The 22,220-nt window shown below is 41.2% G+C and overlaps 1 protein-coding gene across 2 annotated transcripts in view; it reads left to right on the top strand.

Annotated features, from left to right (window-relative positions):
• Positions 1–15,413, top strand: part of chrna9a (cholinergic receptor, nicotinic, alpha 9a) — a 48,286-nt gene extending 32,873 nt beyond the window's left edge. For both annotated transcript variants that reach the window (XM_073063962.1, XM_073063961.1), the window contains exons 3-4: positions 2,919–3,451; positions 12,653–15,413. In XM_073063962.1, the coding sequence (XP_072920063.1) occupies positions 2,944–3,451; positions 12,653–13,302 (1,158 nt within the window). In that variant the 5' untranslated portion in view covers positions 2,919–2,943 and the 3' untranslated portion in view covers positions 13,303–15,413. The remainder of the gene's footprint in view (positions 1–2,918; positions 3,452–12,652) is intronic.
• The last annotated feature ends 6,807 nt before the right edge of the window (positions 15,414–22,220 follow it).

Raw genomic sequence — 22,220 nt, 5'->3', positions numbered from 1 at the left:
CCATCAGTCCTGTATTCACCCTTCTCGATTTTGTCCACCCTTTATGTGCAACTCACCCTGTTGACTAGTTTTGCCTTATCCTCTAGACATATTGCCTCTGTTGTAAACCTTATCTTCAGCACTATCATCTGCCTTTCCTACGATACTTCTTGCATTGAAGTATACACAACTCAGGACACTAGTCACATCATGCTCAGTCTTTTGATTCTTATCTTTGTCTGAGGTCTTACCAACATCTGCTTCCACAACCTCTCCACTAACTGTTCTGATGCTCTGGTTCTCATTACTCTGCAACTCCAGGTTAAACCCCACCATGCAGCATTAATAAACCTTTCCACTAGGATATTAGCCCCCTCCAGTTCAGGTGGAAAATGTTCCTTCTGTACAGGTCCCACTTTCCCTGGAAGAGAGCCCAATGATCCAAAAATCTTATGCCCTCCCTCCTACACCAACTCCTTAACCACGTATTAAACTGTATAATCTTCCTAGTTCTGGCCTCAGTAGCACGTGGCACAGGTAGCAATCTTGATTTGACAACCCTGGAGGTCCTGCCCTTTAACTTAGCACGTAACTCCCTGAACTCCCTATGCAGAACCTTGTCACTTATCCTACCCATATCATTGGTACCTACATGAACCATGACCACTGGCTGTTCACCCTCCCACTTAAGAATGCTGAGGACTCAGTCTGAGATGTTTCAGGCCCTGGCACCCGGGAGTCAACATGCCATCCGGGAATCTCATTCTCTCCCATAGAACCTCCTGTCTGTTCCCCCAGCTAACAAATACCCTATCGCCATAGTATGCCTCTTCTTCCCCCTTCCCTTCTGAATCACAGAGCTGGGTTCAGTGCCAGAGACCCAACCACTGTGATTTTCCTCTGTTAGGTCAACTCCCCCGCCCCCCCCCCCCCCCAACAGTATCCAAAGTGATACACCTGCTGTTGAGTGGGATGGCCACAAGGGTACTCTGCACTGGCTCTGTAACCCCTTTCCCCTTCCTGACTGTCACCCCATCTCCTGTGTCCTGCTCCTTGGTGTAACTGCCTCTCTGTATGTTCTATCTATCATCGCCTCAGCCTCCCGAATGATCCAGAGTTCATTACAGACTTCTCAGAGTTGTAGTCATCAGGGACACTGGAGGTCTCCCTGCCTTCCTACATCCTGCAAGAGGAGCATTCAACTGTTCTGCCTGTCATCCCTACTGTCCTAACTGAGTAGGTATAAAGAAGGGAAGAAGAACTTAACATAGAGCTTTTCTTTTCTTTGCTTTCTCTGACTGAAGCCTCACTTTGCTGAAGTCCCGAAGAGCTAAAGCCTCAAGATCACCACTCTGACTCTGTCCACTCAGATGACAGCGTGTTTGCCCCACCTTCCTTTAAATTTCTGCTGTTAATCAATCCCAGACACGGATTGGTGGCTGGTCAATGCTCTATTACACTGCCTTGACCTGCTTGATGCTGCTTTTTTCTAGTTGGGCAATGGACCTGATTGAAATCCAATCCTCTCAATCTTGTGATGTCCGGATTAGTCACTGGTCAATGCTCTGTTTAATACATTCAGGTGATTCATTTTCTTGTAGTCCCTCCTCAGATGTCTTTTCCTTTATTTAACATTTGTTTTTCTTATCTTTATCATCCTTCTGAGCATTATGTGATGGGTTCTTCAGTTTTGGTAACTTTTTAACTATTTAATCCTCTTGTACTCAGTATTTGAAATTTCATTTCCCCTGTGTCAGAGATCAAATTATGAATATCTAGAATCATTCTTACCTTCATCAATATCACTATTTCTTCAGATTTACCAATTTCCCAATAAAGTAATTTCACTATACTTTGCTTTCATTGGTAAATTAAATGAAATTGATAAATTTATTCACTATTTTCACATGTATTGAAGTCCAGGAACCTAAAGGTTGTCATAGCTGGGGGTGGGGGTTAGTGAGGATAATCTCCCACTACCTATTAAATGCTCCCTATGGCGTGCATCTCAAATACCCTCTGACAAACAATCCAGCTCCTGGCTTTCATCTGTGGCATAGCTACCTAGCCCAGCGGAACCATTTCTACCGACAGGAGAAGGGGCAAAGGTGGGTTCCTGGTGTCTCAAACCCAGTCACTTTGGGCAGATGGGGCTCATCAGCTGTGGTAGGCAGCTCATCTAGGAGAAGGAAAACTCTGAATAAACTATGACTGGTGGCTATACCTAGTCATGTGGGTAAACCCCGAGGAAAAACCTGGAGCTGGAGTCCCTAAGGCAGTCGTACGTTGAGTTCGACGTTGTCTGGCAATTCCTGTGAAGCTGCTGCTGCCAAACTGTATCAGCCTCTGCCGTTCCCTTGGATTCATCAGCTGCACGGAGAGGAGGAACCTGCTGAGTGGGTAACAGCTCGCTCTCTATATCGTATTGCTCTGGCTTGCATATCGATAACGTAGACAGCTAGGATGCAACATCCATGGTCAACACTGACCAACAAGGCCCTCTTACTAAGGTACAGTGAGAAACTTTGTTTTGCATGCCATCCATACAGATAATTTCATCACATCAATGCATCAAGGTAGTACAGGGGGAAAAGCAATAACAGAAAGCAGGATATACTGTAGTGTTACAGTTGCAGAGAAAAGGGCAGTGCAGGTAGACAATAAGCCACAAGCCATGAAGATGTAGATAGTGAGGTCAAGAGTTCATCTATTCCATCTGTTAGTTCCATGCATTGAACAGCAAGACTTTTAAAAACTATGTCTGTTAATTTTCTATCCTGTTGTAATTGCTTCTAATTTCTCTAATATACTTCTAAACTCTTGATAAATTCTCAATCATTTTATTTGACCTTCAAGTATTGAGCTATGATATTACTGAAATTTTTAATGAAGTTCTGTCTTTGTAACCAACTGTAAGTTCTGTTGGTAACTTATTTTAGAGCTGATGATGAATCTATTGGATCCATGGAGACTAATGTGGTCCTGAGATACGATGGGCAGATTACATGGGATTCACCTGCAATTACCAAGAGCTCGTGTGTCGTTGATGTGGCCTATTTCCCATTTGATGATCAGAGATGTAACCTTACTTTTGGCTCGTGGACCTACAATGGAAACCAGGTTGATATCACAAATGGACTTGATAGTGGAGACCTGACTGATTTTGTGGAGAATGTGGAATGGGAAGTACATGGAATGCCAGCAACAAAAAATGTGATAACATATGGCTGTTGTTCAGACCCCTACCCAGATGTCACATACACATTAATTCTCAAAAGGAGGTCTTCCTTTTACATTTTTAACTTGTTGATCCCATGTGTAATGATTTCATTCCTGGCTCCATTAGGGTTTTACCTACCAGCTGACTCTGGAGAGAAGGTCTCACTTGGTGTGACCGTTCTGCTGGCACTGACTGTGTTTCAGCTGATGGTTGCAGAAAGCATGCCTCCATCTGAAAGTGTTCCATTGATTGGTAAGTGGCTATTCCAGAGTACTATTCTCAGCTCGGAGGTGGTCGGTGCATACAGTACATTTTTGCAGTTTTTTAGTTCCCATAAATGTAGAATCTCTTAGACGAAACTAGGTTTGAAAGAACATTGTGGCAGTCGGAGTTTCAGAATTAACCTTTTAAATGAAGCTTGGACATGTGGAATCATTAAATTTGCTTTAGATAAACCTTGCAGAATTTGAACATAACTTGATATCTAGTTAACAGTACGTAGTTATCGAAGGTTCCGTTCTTTGGGCTTCTTATGCTGTTCTTGGGCTGTAATATTACACTTGCACATATGCACACATTCTGATAAGTCTCAGCAATGGAATGAAATAATGAAATTAACTCCAAAGTTTTGATATCAATATTCATATTATACAGTTCTTTGAGTGAAATAGATTATTTTGCCCCTTTAATAATGTAGACTTGGCTTAACGGTGCCTGCACCCACAGCCAAATTATGGGCACATCCAAACTTGGTTTGTACGGATTCCTTCTGATTGACAATGACCTTGGCAACGCTGTGACCTCCTAAGTTGTAATTGGGTCACTTGTCTGAGCCAGAATAAATGCTGACAATGAAACCATTGAAAATTCCTTTGGCAGATGTCCTTATCATGCTCTCAGCTTTCTGTCAGTTCTCAATGTTCCTCAGAGTTTCTGAATGTCCCAGCAAAATCTGGTTCAATCTCTTTCTGCCTATACTCAGCACAGTTGACGATTGGGGTATTGTAGTCAACAGGTTAATTTGCAATACGTACTGCAATAGCCTTGAGTGAAAATTTCTTCTTACGCAATGTGAAGAAATATGTTATTCTAACACCAATGGCCTTGATCTTGCTTCTCTAGCAAACATATGTCATCCAGGAAAGGAACAGAGGTCATCTAGAAATATGCCTTTATAATATAATCTCTCTTTTTTTGTTTATATGTACCATTTAAATTTTACCTTCATCCATAATACATGGCATGGTAAATTTAAGTAGCTATCCTTTGAGACCATTGATCAGCTGGTCAACTTTCTGAATTGCTGTTCATCTGCATTTTATCTTCTGGATGGGATGGAGCTCTGTGGGACAGTGTCAGTGATCTGACAAGAGGATGGTTTTGAACGAAAGGGCTGAAGTGGTTTCAGCTTATTTTGGTCCTCAATCAATGATATCAATCTGGAAGTGACTGTGGTAGAAATAATTTCATTGTCACAGGCTGATTTGCATTTGGAATTGCTAGATAAAATGTCTTAAATGGTTGCAATCACTTTTCTCTTTTGAAAACAGTTTCCAACTTTTTTTTTCAAGCACATTTTCCAAATTTCTCTTTAACCTACTTTGCTCTGAGAACAACTCTGATTTCTTCTGTCTCAGGATTTAGCCTGAAGCTTTCAATCCTGGCATTGTTCCAATAAACAACTTCTCCTTCATCTCAAGGCTTTGACGAGGAGGGCTGTAAGTGTGTGATATCGATCGTTTAGCTTAAAGGGCTGTATACACTTAGTCGCTTAGTAATATCATAACTGATAAGAGTTTTAGGTGCTTGAAGTGACTGATAGATATCAGAATTGAGTATGAAATTGTACTTGAAATGTAGGATTTATGCTCGGTGAATGATCAAACAAGCTTCAGGGGTCATTTGGCTCATTCTTGCATCAATTGCTAATACCCTTAACTGTGTGCCGACGATCGGCTGCAATATTCCAGCACTGGTTTAATCACTGTTTTATAGATAGTTAGTATGTCTACTTTTGTATACTCTAGCTATGTGTACAAGGTTCAACATATTAAATGCTTTTTTTTAATAGCATTCTCATCTCATCCTTCAAAAATGTGTCAATATTTCACTGTTCTTGTATTTCCTTCAGATTTTTTCAGACAATTCTTTCTTGCTTGTCAAGGTGAATCATTATGTACCACTGTGTGAAATTTTATCTGCCAGGTCTGTCTATTTCACTTGACTGATACACTGTCCTCATTCATTATACTGCTTCTGAAATGTGTGTCAATTGGAAATTAGCCTCATATACCCACTTGCAGTTCAGCTCGTAAGTGGGGCTGGATTTTACTGCAGAAACAATAGCTATTCTACTGTTTATACTGTTACAGTGAAAGACTGTCGGCAACATATGGTGACTGAATGCACAACTAAATCCAAACTTTTGGAAAACTGTGTGGGTTTTATGCTACTTCCAAAGCTATGAAAAGATGGTGATTTAGAAATTGTTCTAAGCCCTGATAGATTGCTGCATAGGTGTTGTGTCACACACCAGCAACTGTTTTGATTATAGCCTGCAGACAACTATCATGTTAGGCTTACTCTGAAAGGCCGTTTGCTCATTTCCTTTTATGTGTAGCAGCGTGCATAATTAAAATGGGTCCAGGGCCAGGTTTGGGGAATGTGACCTTTGGGTGGCATTTGGGACCTGATCAAGACCTGCTGAGGATGTGGAGTTGTTGGTCATGGTGTTTGACTGGAAGTTTGCACTTTGTCAGGAGGAAGTTGAAGATTGGGAATTAAAGACCATGGACAATTAGAGACTATGGTAGGTAGTGCAGTTTGCAGGTAAGAGGGTTGGTATCATTTGTATTGTGGGGATACAGGGGCCAACAGAAGGAGTAGAGACAAGTGAAGGGTTTACCTGGTGTGGGTTTATCTAGTAGTTCAGAATTACATTGTGGCTTTGGAGTGTTCAATAACAGATGCTCCCAGGGTAATGAGCACTACCTGCCAAAGGTACACCACTGGAAACTGAAATCATTTGATATTGAAACTCTTGACAAAAAGTAGTCTATTGGCTACCAGGGTTGTAAAATTCAACATGGAAACGAACACTCGGATGACAGAAAGCATGAGGAGGAGCAAAGCCACCAGGGCTCTCATTCCTGCCCCACCATTCAGTATGATTGTTGTTGTTCCTGTTCGTGCCTTATGACGCATCAGGAGACATTTTTTGCTGTTCCTGCAGCATTTGACCATGTTTTACAAGGCTGAGTTGCTATCTTGATGCTCAACCCAGCATGGATGGAAAGCTTGTAAGGAACCAGCTTTGAACCCAGGACCATACAATGCTGATGCCTGGCCAATTCAGTATGATTATTGCTGCTTTACAACAGGCCTCAACTCCTGTGCTATTTCTCCATATTCTTAATTACTCAATCTTTCAAATATTTATCTGTTTCCACCTTCAATAGTTTTAACGATCTAGCCTCTAGCACTCTTGGGGGCAGTGAATTCCAGTAATTTACTCCCTCTGAGATAAACAAATTCGATCTCCTTTTTTTAAATGAATGGCCTTTTGTTTTGCAGTGACTCTCCCATCTCCCATCTCAGTGTCTATCCTGTCAAGTCTCCTTCAATCTTCAATGTTTTTAAACTCCAAGGATTACAGACCTGAACTCTCCAGCCTCTTTTAATAGGACATCCCTCTCATCCAGGAAGTTAGCCTGGTGAACTGACGACTAAGTTGCTGTATCCTTTTCTGAGGTAAGGGAGCCAAAACTGGGTACAGTATTCTAGGCGTGTCGGCATCAACACCCTGTTCAAACGCAACAAGATCTCCTAACTCTTAATCTTCACCCCTTTGGCAATAAAGATAACATGCTGCTTTCCTTCTTGACTGCTTGCTAACTAGAATGCTATAATCCCTCTGAACTTTGCTCACTTGCAGGTTCTATTTTAACAACCTGCCTTTTGTTTCTTCTTACTGAAGAACATGACTTCATACTTTTCCATATTAAATTCCATTTGCCAGATTTTCACCCACTCACTCTATGTGTTTCTCAATGCATTCAAACAGGGTACTTTCTATTGTGCATTTATAAAAGGGTAAACCGGAACATAATGAATTTCCTTAGTCTTCTGATAGTAAACAAACAGCTTATATATAAACAATAAGTCTATCTAAGTGTATTCCTCCAGCCCGAGAAGGGCGCATTTAATTGAATTCCTTGTTTTCTACAGTATGTGATAGCCAGTTTTCAACCCAATGTTCAGAATAATGTTCTGTTTAAAAAACGAGTTTTCAGATGTGTGGGGCTGGAAAAAAACCCCTCTAAATTTATGAATTTTTAGGCTAATATATTGGTGGGACATGATGTTACTGTCCTCTCTCTGTATGAAATATACTAAGCAGAAAAAAAGTTGTCTCATTCCTTCCAGTTTGATTAAATTGCTAACGCAGCATCAGTTCCTAATTACTGTCGAATTACCCATTGCATTGGAAACCTTTATTTATTCTTGATGATAAACACATGAATATCACAGTTTTTGGGATGTTTTGAAACCAGGCAAGGCACTAAGCAAGTGCAATTCTTTCATATATTATGTTTCTATATTTGCTGTCTGTGATATCATTTAGTAGAAAAATGTAAATTGACAATATTGATTTCCAGCAACGATTTGTCTTCTTTACATCTTAAGATAGATGAACAATGTAAAACTCGCTCATTCTTGGTGTGTTGTGATTATAGAAGTTGTGTTGCAGAGGAGATTAATTTCAAGCTATCTATTTTGGCTGCTTAGCACATTTCGTTCAAAATAGTTGGCTTCGCTTTAAGACTGACCACATCCTACCAACAGCACGTATATGTGGCAATTTGGTGAATGCTTTCTTGGCCTCAAAACATCTTCCCTAAGTGTTCATATACAAAAACTATTAAATTTTGCTTCATAACCAGAATAGACCAGCATTATAATTAGTATAAAATAAATGTAAGTGTTGATTTTTATCAATGACTTGGGTGAGGAGTGGAAGAGTGGGTTAGTAAGTTGGCAGATGACATGAAGCTTGGTGTTATGGATAGTGTGGAAGGTTGTCATAAGTTACAACCTATCATTGATATGATGCAGAGCTGGGCTGAGAAGTGGCAGATGGAATTCAATCAAGAAAAGTGAGAAGTGATTCACTTTGAACAGTCAAATGTGAAGGCAGAGTACAGAGTTAATGGCAGGATTCTTAGCTGTGTGGAAGAAGAGGAGGATCTTGGGGTCCAACTCCATAGAACCCTTAAAGTTACTGTGCAGGTTGATAGAGGGGTAAAGGAAGTATGGTGTGTTGGTCTTTATTAGTTGAGGAATTGAATTCAAAAGCTGTGATGTAAAGGGTACACCACACTTGGAGTATTGTGTTCAGTTCTAGTTGCCACATTACAAGAAGGATGTGGAAGCTTTAGAGAGGGTGCAGAGGAGATTTACCAAGATGTTGCCTGGATTAGAGAGCATGTCTTATGAGGAAAGGTGAGCAAGCTGGGGGTTTTCTCTTTATAGTGAAGGAGCATGAGAGGTGACTTCATAGAGGTGTATAAGATGATAAGAGGCATAGATAATCTTTAAAATTATGCTGTCTAGTATTGGCCATTTCCACCTTTTCCCAAGGCGGAGATTGCTATACAAGAGGGAATAATTTTAAAGTGGTTGGAGGAAAGTATGGGGAAATGTCAGAGGTAGATTGTTTGCACAGAAAGTGCTGGGGGAATAGGATGTGCAGCCTAGGGTAGAGGCAAATAGATTAGGAACATCTGAGAGACTCAGGAAGAAATATGGAGGGCTACATGGGAGGAAAGAGTCAGATGGATCTTGAGAAGGTTAAAAGGTCGCCATGATATCGTGAACCAAAGGGACTGCACTGTTCTGTACTAACCTATGTGCTGTGTTCTACGTCTACATAGCATCTTTCCCTACCCAAACTGCTTTCCAGCCACTGAAGCACTTTAAATGCAATCACTGTTTATAATGTTAAACTCATTGTAGCCACTTTGTCTGCAGCAAGTTTCCTTATGTTGCAAAGTGTCAATAGTTAGATACATTGCTTTTATTATTGAGAGTTTTAAGTATTTAAACTTGTTTTAGATTGTGTTTTATTGGAACAACAATATGCTTTTGAGTTGAATTGTATTTTTGCTCATTGAATGTAAATTATTTATTATATATCACTGTTAAACAGAGAGCCAGACACCAAGTAGCTGTCAGATGAAGATGGTTCCACCATATCATGCATAAGCTTCCAAATCACTTGCCCATGCATCAAAGATTCAAAGTAGATTTAATATCCAAGTATGTATGCAGCATAAAACTCTGATGTTTGTCTTCTTGCAGACAGCAACAGAACAAAGAAACACCCTGGAATCTGTTCAGAGAAAACATCAAACACCCAATGTGCAAAAAAAAAGAACAAATTGTGCAATTAGCAAAAAAATGAGGGACTAACATACAGAATATTGAACATCAGACCACAGAGGCCCTGAAACTGTCTAGGAATGTTCAGTTTGGCTCAGTTTAGCGCTGTGTCGTTAGTTGACTGCAAGCCTCAGAGCCAGATCACACTGAGCAGAACTGCGCAAAATATCAGTAACAAAAATACGTATAACATGAACTAGATGAGCAGAGGTTTCGAGCAAAGGGTCTGCTGAAGCACTCAGTAGGTCGAGCAGCATCTGTGGATGGAAAGGAATTGATGATGTTTCAGGTTGAGACCCTGCACCAAGATGGAAAGTGAAGGGAGAAGATCGTTAGCATAAAGAGCCGGCTTTCAAGTCAGTATTCAAGCTGAATGTAGTGCTTAGCCTGACTGAGTTTCTACTTTATCTACCCATCGTAACATCGTAAAGTTATTTAAATTTTCTCCATTGTGAATATCAGGGTTTAATTTCTTGGGGAAGTTTGAATCCGTGGATCGGACTCTGTAGTTCACGTTATCATGCGCTCTGCTTTCTTCTCTTTTTGTTGTTGTTTTGGGCGACCTTGAATCAGGATGGCTTTCAGCTAATGAACACTGAGCCGAACTGAATATGCCTGGGCGCTTTCGATTTTGTGTTTTTCCGCTAGCTTAATTTTGTTGTTGCTGATTGAGCAATTTGTTTTTTTCTGGCACAGCGGGGGAAGGGTTTGCTGTTTTTGTTTGAATGGGCTGTCTGTCTGTGGGGAAGATGAATCTCAGGGTTGTATACTGCATATTTACTTTGATAATAAATGTACTTTAAATCTTTGAATTTCCACTACTTAGTAATTTTAGCACAATTTATATGTTTAAACTGTGACTGTAATGAAAGTTGTCTTACTTGCTTCTGTTTTAATGATTGCTTTGCAGTAGTTCAGAAGTTTGATTTAAATGAGCTAGGGAGCATGCTACAAAAGTGAGTGAGGAAACTAACCTAATTATGTTGATTTTAGACTACCTGCCCTCACGTATCAATAAATAGGATTTATATACTGGTTTTAACAAAGCAAAACATCTTCCAGAGAGTTGATAAACAGATCTGACATTATGAGCATACAATGGTAGATTGGATGATCAAGATCATGTTTTAAAGAGTTGGTTTTCAAGATGGGTGTAGTGTTTAGCTGTATTGAATCTCTGCTCCAGACCCACCGTTGCTCATCTTCATCACCCCTCCCCGAACTGGTTCCATCCACCTACGACCCACATACTTCACCACAGGTGTCTCTCCCCCATCCTGTTCCGAATGCTCTTCATCTCTCCCTTAACTCTTATCAGCATCCTTATCAGATATCAAATTTGTGGTCTTTTGTGTCCCATTTATCCGCTCTAGCCTCTGTCAGCTTCCTTTCGTCTGCACCCATCTATCACACCTGCCTGCCTCTCAGCCTTTCCCACCAGCCTCTTTCTGCCCGTCATCTCTCATGTCACTTCAGTCCACCTGTCCCCTACTAGCCCTGGTCAGAATGAGCCAGGTGGGGGGAAGAGCTGGTGAAGGTGGAGACAGAGGCTAGAGGGAGTTGAGAGGGGACACAACGACAACAAGTGCTGGAATCTGTTAAGTAAGGAAGGAGATAGTGGGAATAATAAAGGGAGAGGTGAAGGGCAGGTGGAACCAGCTGGAGTGGGTGGATGGAACCAGGAGGAGGAGGGAATGAAACAGGGTGATGGGTGGATGAAGCAGAAACTCAGTCAGGCTCAGCTTGAGAACCTACTCCTTATACCAACTATCTTCCCCCTCACTCTCAGTCCTGGTGCAGGGTCTCAACCTGAAACATCAGCAATTCCTGTTGCTGCTCGACTCCCCAATGCTTCCAGCAGACCTTTTGCCCTAAATCTGGCAGTTTTTTTAGGGATTGAAAGGTGTTGGTTAGGTAAATCAGCAAGTATATGGACATTGGTGCTGGTATGAAAAACATTTGAGTGAAACCAACATAATAATAGTAATCGAGTGAAGGACAAGTATCAATGGCTGGTATCAGTAGTTATGATAGAGGAACTCAAAGAGAAACCAGTGCGTGTGATGGAGTGGATGGATAAGAATGGAAGCGGGTGAAGAAGCCCCCATGCAAATGTTCAATTGTGAAGGTTCTGTGGTCAGCTCTGTCAAAAGCTACCAACTAATTGAGAAGGACCTGTCACATCACATGCCAGGTTGTACCTTTGATGCTGTGATGTTTGGTGCTGTAACTATTTTGGTAGAACCCCTAAGGCAGTGATCCCCAATCACTGGGCCGCGGACCGGTGGCTGGGACCACTGCTTTAAGGGACTTTAAAAAAATTGTGATGATGATGTCTCCAGTATTTAGAACAATAAATATGAAGACAGAAGCGAATTTACATATAAGGTCTTGACTTGATATCAACTTACACATCTTTGGAATGAATTAGATAGTGTTGGTGGGGGGCAATATTACAGGTATTTAAGATTCTGTTGCATCCTGGCTACGTTAGGAAAATTATTTGATAACTATAGTTGCTTTCAGCAGTGACTTGTGACGTTAGATGAGGAATTTCTGATGATATTTCTGATGGAATTTCTGATGATACTCCAGATCTAATTATTAGTTAATCTCAAAATCTAGTCAATCCAATGGTCACGTCCATGACATTGGGAAGTGGTGGCCTTCAAGGAGAAATCTGAGACAAAATCCATGTCTTTGAGAGAGAGGAAAGAGGAATAAACAGTAAAGCAAATAAAAATCAAAACACAGGTTCTTCAGTGAAGGGAAGACATGAATTGATTGTGCTGACAAAATAAGAGAAAATATGTGTTTAATAATTTACCTTCCTTAAATTTGGGAGAATTAAATGAATGAATTTGCAGTTTTATTTTTGTGTTTGATGAAACATTGTTCACACGTTACACTGAAGGCAACAGATTTGATGAGAATGTTTCTTTTTAATCCTGTGCACAATTTTGAAAGAAAGGTGATTAAATCATTCTAATATTTATTTCTGTTTGCTTTCAGGTAAATACTACATAGCAACAATGACAATGATCACTGCCTCGACTGCACTGACTATTTTCATCATGAATATCCATCACTGCGGGCCAGAAGCCAAGCCAGTTCCAAAATGGGCTAAGGTGATCATACTGCAGTACATGTCAAAGATCTTCTTTGTATATGACATTGGTGAAACCTGCACAACCATACAAAAGGAAAATGAGAAAAAGAACTGTAAAGTGCGGTCAGATAACTCCAAAACAAATGTAAAACTTAAAAAAGAGAAAGAATTAATAATAAAGGACCAACTTTCTAAAAATTACCAATGTAACAATACAATACCGAAGGAAGATTCTGCACTGTCTGTGATACCAGTGCATCGATGTCCAGTTTGCAACCTCAAGGAAAGTAATGGACATTTTGAAGGAAGCACAGGAAATAGTTGTGCCAGTGAAGAGGATCTGAATATGTCCTCTTGTTTCTGTTACTTACATAGAGGTAGGGTGGCAAGAAACATTGAATTTATAGCAAATTGCTTTAGAGAGCAAAAAGCAAACAATGCAAAATCTGCAGAGTGGAAAAAGGTGGCTAAGGTAATGGATCGTTTCTTCATGTGGATTTTCTTTGTCATGGTATTCTTTATGAGTATTTTGATTGTTGGAAAGGCAATATGACTTTATGTTGATATGTATTATATACTGTTTAATTGGTTTGTCAATTACAATTCCAGTAGTATTGTAGTTTCACATGTAGTGCTGATGAAATTTGGAAATTGAATAACCCTTTGAGTTTCATAAATTAATAGGTTCATGAAATTTTAAGTTATTTCCCTGAATCTGAATCTAGGGCATATAGAATTCATCTGCAAACACTATCAGCTGTTAGGTTTTACAGGTTTCATTGTCTGACCAGATTATTGAATCATGACATATACTGTGAGATCTACTGACGTTGGAGCTGAGTTCAGCAACATCTGTATCCTGCTACACAACTGAGAGTCTGATAAAGTTTGGTCATCTTGTGTCATTTTCTCATGCTCCCTCCCAACTTTCATGGAATCAGAGTGTCAAGTAATGTTGTCCTCTAATTCTGTAAAGATGGAGGTAGCAAAGGAAAGAAGTATGTATTATTGTACTCAGGCCATATGTATAGTCTGTCAGATCAATTACTCATTCACTCTGCACGTTAAGTACCTGGTGCAGAATAAATTTTAATCCATTGCTTTTGTTGAACAGAAGTATTCCTTCATTTATTGGCATCTTTGTAACCAATATGGTTGCATTGTTATTTCTGTAAGTACTTTCGCATTGAATTGTTTAGGTGAGTGGTGCCTGGTCTGCAAAGATAGGTATGAAAATAGACTTCTAGTCGTAGGAGAAAGAGAGCGTGGCTGGAGGTTGCCAATGAGTGCAGCAGAAGCGTTCAATGTAGAAGCTGTTAAGTAACCTAAGAAGAGTGGGAAAGGTGAATGTAAATGTTGTGTTTGACCCACATCATAGTAATACCTCAGCTCAAAGTACATATATTATTAAGGTATGTGCACATTATACAACTTTGAGATTTGTCACCTTACAAAGAAACCTGAAAGAACCCATGAAAAGAAGACTGTCAAACACACACTGAGCAGAGAGAAAAGAAACCAAATCATGCAAGCGATTAAAGTAGGCAATTGGCATTCTAAACAAAAGTGAGTTCATGGGCATGAAGCCCGGAGCAGCTGGGGCAGGCTATGCTTCAGCCCGAGTTCAGCGCAGGGTCTTGCAAACGTCATGGAGCCTGGAGCTTTTACCCCACTTTAGCACCTGATCCAGTACATAACTGTTTCTTTCAAGTACAACCACTCCCTCTTGTAAAATAAAGTTAAAGTATAATTACAACAAAACTTATGGAGGAATCAAAATTGTTTAAAAGATCTTATGTTTTTAAGGTTAATGACCTTACTCAAATTTTGCTCATCCTAGCTGACCCCTAAGTTGACAATTCAGGTTTGGTGAGAGCAGAGGTAGAGAGAGCAGCATTCTAAAAGCGCCACCGCCTCAGCACCAGTGTAGTCTGTGTTTCTGTCCTGTAGCTTGTAGGCATGGAAGTCGGGAATGTGGTGAACTACGCAGTGCAGGTGGCCAGCAGTTTTGCATGTAATCACCAGCGAGCACAATCCAACTCTGTAAATCTGTGGTAGAGACAATGGCTTATGCTGACGGGAGGAGCGCGGACTTTTATTCTAGGAGTCCACTGCTGCAATAGAAATCTTGGAGCTAGGAATACAAGGTCTTGGATCTTGTGCCTTTAGCAGTTACAGCAAAATACAGTACTTAATCACTGTACTATGCAATACTGTTGGCGTGCGGCCTAGTGGATAAGGCATTGGTCTAGTGATCTGAAGGTCACTGGTTCGAGCCTTAGCTGAGGCAGTGTGTTGTGTCCTTGAGCAAGGCACATAACAACACATTGCTCTGTGACGACATCAGTGCTTGGGTCCTAGTGCCCTTCACTTGGACAACATCGGTGGTGTGGAGAGGGGAAGGCTTGCAGCTTGGGCAACTGCCAGTCTCCCATACAACCCTGCCCAGGCCTGCACCCTGGAAACCTTCCAAGGCACAAATCCATGGTCTCACGAGACTAATAGATGCCTAAAATATGCAATACTGGACTGTTAACACTGTAACAACATGAATGTGGTGATTAATAAGCTCTAACATTGTGGTGAACTACATATACCTGTCTGGACTGCTCCTGTGGCTCCTCCCACAGACCCCTGCTGACTGCTCCTGTGGCTCCTCCCACAGACCCCTGCTGACTCCTCCTGTGGCTCCTCCCACAGACCCCCTGCTGACTGCTCCTGTGACTCCTCCCACAGACCCCTGCTGACTGCTCCTGTGGCTCCTCCCACAGACCCCTGCTGACTGCTCCTGTGGCTCCTCCCACAGACCCCTGCTGACTGCTCCTGTGGCTCCTCCCACAGACCCCTGCTGACTGCTCCTGTGGCTCCTCCCACAGACCCCTGCTGACTGCTCCTGTGGCTCCTCCCACAGACCCCTGCTGACTGCTCCTGTGGCTCCTCCCACAGACCCCTGTATAAAGGCGATTGAGGACTGATGCCCGGCCTCATTCTCCAGGATGTAGTGTTGTTCATTCTTCCAGTCAATAAAAGCCGATACCTCGCTTCTTACGTCTCAGAGTGAGTTATTGATGGTGCATCAAACATAATGCATATTATATTGAAAACATAACAGAAGAGTCATTTCTGAGGTGGAACCAGATGAATAACTGTGATGCCACTCAATTGAAGCAGCTGTTCTTGAATTCAGCATTACTTGGAAAAATGTAACAGTGACATAAATTTATTAGACCTTCCTGTTTACAGAGAATACAACCAAAGTGAAACAAGTGAATAGAATAGTGACTCGTTGTACCATTGAGGTTCTGCATCAGTTCTGCTTTCCCCTGTACAAACTTCTGTAACTGCAGGCATAACGAGTCATAGCAGATTTACTATCTCCAAGTCACTCGAAGTTAAAGAGGCAAATCCATTGCTAGCGAAAAAGGGGACAAAATAAATGTTAATTTAAAAATCAATGTGTATAAATAATGAAATCTGTTGTAAGCTGCTGTTCCAGTTTCAATCGTCATGTTTGCAAAATCAGTAATAACATTTTAAAAATGAAGATTTTTGGCATTGTTTTTCAATATATGTAAGTGCCAGAGCAAGTTCTTTGTGCACTAATGAGTAAAAATAGTTCTTAGTTAATCCTTCACTTGAGTGCTCTGATTTGGAATGGCCATATAAATTTAATTGACATGTGATGTTGCAATGAGAAGAGGAAAACTCTGAGTTGTGTCAGAGCTATTGGAAGTGAGGTCTCTATCACATTAACCTTCAAATAAATCTTTGAAAATTCCTCAAAGAGCATTTATTATCCAGATCATTATTGTAAAAATGTGCTTATTCACATTGTCAATGAGGTCAAGTTAAAAAGAAAAATGTTTTGGGTTGAACACTGGGAATTCTTTTGAGATTGGTTGGAAGTTAGAAAAAAAATAACTGACAGAGTGAAGTGTTATAAATGTTTTCTACTGGCTGCAGCTGGCTCACCTGAAACCATTAGATGAAAAAGTTTTTTCTGAGTACTCTTCCCTCCTGACACCAATATTGTTTTACTGTGTTCTGTGGCAAACACTTCCAAGGATCTCTTCCCTTATTTAAAGCCAAGAACACACTCTGTTTGTTTCTATTGCATGGGTATTAATGCGTTTCAGTTTAGGGCAATTTCTGAAGAAAATTTGACAACTTAGTTTTTTTAAAGTTAGTGTTTCAAAATGCTAACATTAAACTGGAATTCAAAAGTAATCATTTGATGTGGTGGAATCGAGTGCAATTGTTTGGTGAAAGAAGTGATCACATCTTCAGAAGCTTATTTTCTTAGTGCCCTCCTTGTATCCAAAATGTATAAAGGTATTATAAACAGCATCTTCTAGTATTTTGTTTTCTCTTTTCTAATCAGTCAGTGCTTTTGCAGAGACACAAAGTAATGTTTGCCACCGGTAGTGGAAGACGCTGCTATAAATATGATTACAGATTGGATCTCCATGTGCTGGAGTGAACATATTTCTCTTAAAATTGCAATTGTCTTTGGATGCTGCTTGGATGACTGAATTATGCCTAGACGTGATCCTAATTCCATCATAAGCTTGGACATGCATGGTGAATGTTAAATCAGGTTTCTCTTGTATCATTAACCACGTTCTCAATTCTGCTGTTTAATGACCGACAAATTTTGTGAAATGTTCAATGTTTGGTCATTCGTGGTAACCTAACTGCAGGGTAATTGTTTTACTCTAATAATATCAAATATTGAGTTTACAATAACATTTAAAAAAGTAGGAGACAACATTAAATAAGTCAGCATGTGATGGTTTAGAAAAGTTGAAATTAGAATTATTCAAATGATGGCCAAGGAAAGAGTTGAAGTTTGACATAAGCTTGGCTGTTCCCAAACCCTGACGTGGTTAAAGCTAAAGCTACATATTTTCTATAATCTCCAAACACCAAACCCTGCTTAACTCAGTACAGTGAGGTATTTACAAATGTTTCAAGTATTTGTCGGTTCTTTGCATCAGCTCTCTGTTTTCATTTGTTGCCTTGTGAAAAGTAGAAAATCCACCACCCATATGTTAATTTTCACCTTTTCATCCAGCAAAGAGCTAACAAGAAAAGCAATATAAACGGCCTGACCCGTGTTAGTAAATAAGCCAGTGTCTGTCTACCATTTGCACACACACGTGCCACGAAACATTGAGCTGTTGACGCACATTGCTGCACAGAAAGCCTGATTATTAGGTTACAGTGGTGGAGTCGATCAGTAAACATGAAGGAATTTGTCTATTATGACTTGTTTTGTCCTGGAAATTAATTATATATATGTCCTGGTACCTTCTCCTGCCCCACAGATGTTATTAAAAGCCTTGACTCAGTCTGAATCACAAGACGTAACTGTACCATGCATGTCAGCAGCCATACTTCCATTTGTTGATCTTTAACGGACTTGCAGTAGACATTTAATTCTGAGATGCTGACAGAGAAAGCAATGGCTAATGAAACATATGAATTAGAAGCCAGCATTTTTTTTCTGTTTGTACAAGACAGATGGTACCTTTGATAGCCACGGTTGCCATTTGCAATTTGTGCATGTCTAACATTGTCACCTGGGCTGGACTTTAGTTCCTTGGGTCATTGGGTTTGCAACATGTGGAGGAAGCTTATCTCTGTCTCTGCATCCTTCATGGTAGGTAAAGTTATCTGTAACCTGCACTGGTCTGCTGATAGCTGTTGGGTTGCGGGCTGTGAAGGATAGGGTGCGTCTGTTCCTGTTCTTCTATTCCTGCTGGTATTTACCCTGCCTTTTCGCATTCTGCTCTTTATCTGAATTCCCAGGTAACACTGGGTAAGTAGCATCGATTCTGCAATGAGAGATCAGAGACCTTTATCAGTGGTGATGCAATGTGGTAAATATATGAAGTTACCTCCCAGGTGTGCTAACCAAAACATTTCACAGAAGCAGTGAAGAAAGCAGCTGTGAGATTGACTTGGTTATTGACAGAAACCCCTGTCTAGTCATCAGGCTTCTACATTGCATTGCAACGCACATAAAATGCTGGCAGAACTTAGTAGGTCAGTCAGCATCTATAGAAATTAATAAACGGTTGACACTTCAGGCCAACTGGAAAGACTGAACAGGAAGTGTCTTGGCCCGAAATAGCGAGTGTTTATTCATTTCTATAGATGTTGCCCTGACCTGTTGAGTTCCTCCAGCATTTTGTGTGTGTTGCTCTGGATTTCCAGCATCTGCAGAATCTCTCGTGTTTATGATTACCTACATTGCACTTATTGTTTTTTCATAATTTGAGAAGTTCCAGGAAACCTGCAAGCCTCCATTTTAATTGAGGGAGCTTGTACTGAGCTTGACACACATAAATAAAATGCAGAGCGTCAACGTGGCGCTGGCTCTCAATTCATTGTCATTTTGTTGGTTAAGCACCCCCCCCCCCCCCCCCCCGGTGCCATGCCTCAAATTGCGCAGCGATGCACTGAAAAATTCATTCTGTAGCAGCTGCCCAGCCTCTTATTTTTAGGCATGGGACAGATATTTGTTTTATTTCTCCTTTCAGGGCAGGTTAAAATGGATTCCCATCACCTAAACTATTTACATTTCTAAGAATACCAAAGACATTAAGACACAAAGTCATTTGCAATTCAACTTTTTCTGTTGTGGAAATATAACATTCTCACGGCTGCATGTCGCAATGGAAACCCTTCATCCTGTTGATTCATTTTGATTGCCTTCCAACTTCCCTTTAATCTGGTTTTAGTGACAATGGTCTAAATGAGAACATAACAATGTAATATAAAATGACAGGAGGATCTCATCCCTTTCCCACCTATTTACCTACTGCAGTTCAGAGGAAGGCCATTCAATCTACTGTGTCAATCCCGACTCCCAGCAGATTCCATTAGTCCCATTTGCCATTTCTCCTCATTTCCCCAAAGCTCTGCAACTTATCTTCTCTTGAATGCCCGTCAACGCCCCTTTAATTCTTACACCAGTCACCAGCAATAAGGGGAAAGTTGCATTGGCTATTTATCTGAACAGCATGCTTTTGTGATGGGGGAGCTAACTGAAACATCCTGTGTGTCACAGAGAGAAAGTGCCTACACCCCACATACAGCACCCAGGGCCAGAGCTGAACCTGGGTCTCAGGGACATTGAGAGAACAGTAGTAACTGCTGCTCCACTGTGCTCCCTCCCAACTCTCCCATCCTATCTTCTATAACTGCCACTTGCATCTGGTTCATATACTCAACAGACTCTGCAGATGCTGGAAATCTTGAGCAACACACGGAAGGCTGCTGGACCAGACAACATCCCCGGTAGAGTGCTCAGAGGATGTGCAGACCAGCTAGCAGATGTTCTCACTGACATCTTCAACATCTCCCTGAGCGGCGCCACCGTTCCAACGTGCTTCAAGGCCGCCACCATCGTCCCCGTGCCGAAGAAGTCTTCAGTGTCCTATCTCAATGACTACCGTCCCATTGCACTTACATCCATCATCATGAAGTGTTTCGAGAGGCTCGTCATGAGGCACATCAGGACCCTGCTGCCCCCCCCCCCCCACTGGACCCCCTGCAGTTTGTGTACTGTCCTAACCACTCAACAGATGACACCATTGCCATCACCCTCCACCTGGCCCTAACCCACCTGGACAAAAAAAAAATGATAGGGTTTTTAAGAGACTCCTGGACAGGTACATGGAGCTCAGAAAAGTAGAGGATTATGGGTAACCCCAGGTAATTTCTAAAGTAAGGACATGTTCAGCACAGCTTTGTGGGCTGAAGGGCTTGTATTGTGCTGTAGGTTTTCTATGCTTCTAAAAGGAGGACCAACCCCACTAGGAAAGGCTTCTCTCCTAATCACACACCATCCTGCTGTGGATGTCTGTCACTGGGTCAAGATCCTGGAGCACTCTACGGTCCTGTCGTCCACCAAGAGTTCCTTCACCAGGTGGATTGAAGCTGTTGGAGCAAGTCACTGTCGTCACTCCACGGGCGATTAGGAATAGGCAATGAACTCTGCCTCTGTCACTGATACTTGACAAATGAGTCGTTCAACAGTAACACTGATTCACTCCTGTAGGTCAGGGCGCTGGAAGGATGGTGGGCAACTGCGGTCCTGGGGACGCTTTCACTTAGGATGATGGCACTGCCGCTGAGTGTGACGCGCAGCTGAAATCTGGTATTATCCAGGATCAGTGGCAAGTAGACAAAAACTGTCTTATTACCTGAGGCAATTCCAACCAAACACAACAATTCTCAGCAGGCATTCCCACTTCTAATGTTTGGATGGAGGGCAGATTCTTATGGAAGCAGAGATGGTTGGCTTTGAGGAACTCAGTATCATGTTATTTGATCTCCAGATGGCCTGAACTTTGAATTTGACCTCAGGAATTTTGCAGCAGGAAGCAAACAAAATCTTATGAAAACAGTAGGCATTAACACCCTCTTAAGTAGTTCCCTATCCATTCTAGATCTGCCAGCTAAGTTTAGAGAATTCAGTCTTATAAAGTAGTCTTCAGTTATCAAATCATTGTAGATTTTCACTTACGATCTTATGCACACCTTGTTATATTTTGTCTTTAGCGATGAGTTGCATCCTAAGAGGCCCTAACATTTAAAATTAACATTTCTTGTAGTCCTATATATAATGCATTAAACATTAATGAGAGAGTAAAGTGATGCAGTAAAAGCTATCATTATTAAATAATGCATTGCATCTCTAATGTTCTGTATTGTTTGTGTAGTTCAAAGCTGTAAGTCTATCTGCTTCTGTCAATAAGAGTTATAAGTTCCCTAACTGGCTCTCTGTGTAGATGCCTTAACTAGATGACATGAGTAGCAATGTTTAAATTAATATTCTTCCATTTTAGACCATAAGACATAGGAGCAGAATTAGGCAGTTCAGCCCATCAAGTATTCCCTGCCATTCCATCATGGCTGATCCTTTTTATCTTTCCTTAGCACCACCTCTCGGCCTTCTCCCCATAATCTTTGATGCCCTCTCCAATCAAGAACCTATCAAGCTCTGTCTTAAGTACCCCTAAAGGCCTGGCCTCTACAGTTGCCTATGGTAATAAACTCCACAAATTCACCCTCTGGCTAAAGAAAGTTGTCTGTATCTCTGTTTTGAATGGACACCCCTCTATCCTGAGTCTGTGCCCTCTTGTCCTGGACTCTTCCACCATGGGAAACATCCTTTCCACATCTACTCTGTCTAGGCCTTTCAACTTTCAAAAGGTATCAATGAGATCACCCCTCATCCTTCTAAATTCCAGCAAGTACAGACACAGAGCTATCAAATATTCTTCATATATTAACCCTTTCATTCCTGGAATCATTCTTGTGAACTCCTGCGAATCCTCTCCACTGCCAGCACATCTTTTCTTAGATGAGGAGCCCAAAACTGTTCAGAATACTCAAGGTGAGGTCAGACCAGTGCCTTATAAAGCCTCAGCATCACATCCCTGCTCTTGTATTGTAGAC

Source organism: Hemitrygon akajei, chromosome 13 (assembly GCF_048418815.1).
Source record: "Hemitrygon akajei chromosome 13, sHemAka1.3, whole genome shotgun sequence".
Taxonomy (NCBI): Eukaryota; Metazoa; Chordata; class Chondrichthyes; order Myliobatiformes; family Dasyatidae; genus Hemitrygon; species Hemitrygon akajei.
Note: the sequence above shows the minus strand (reverse complement) of the source record. Positions and strands in the feature narration are given on the sequence as shown.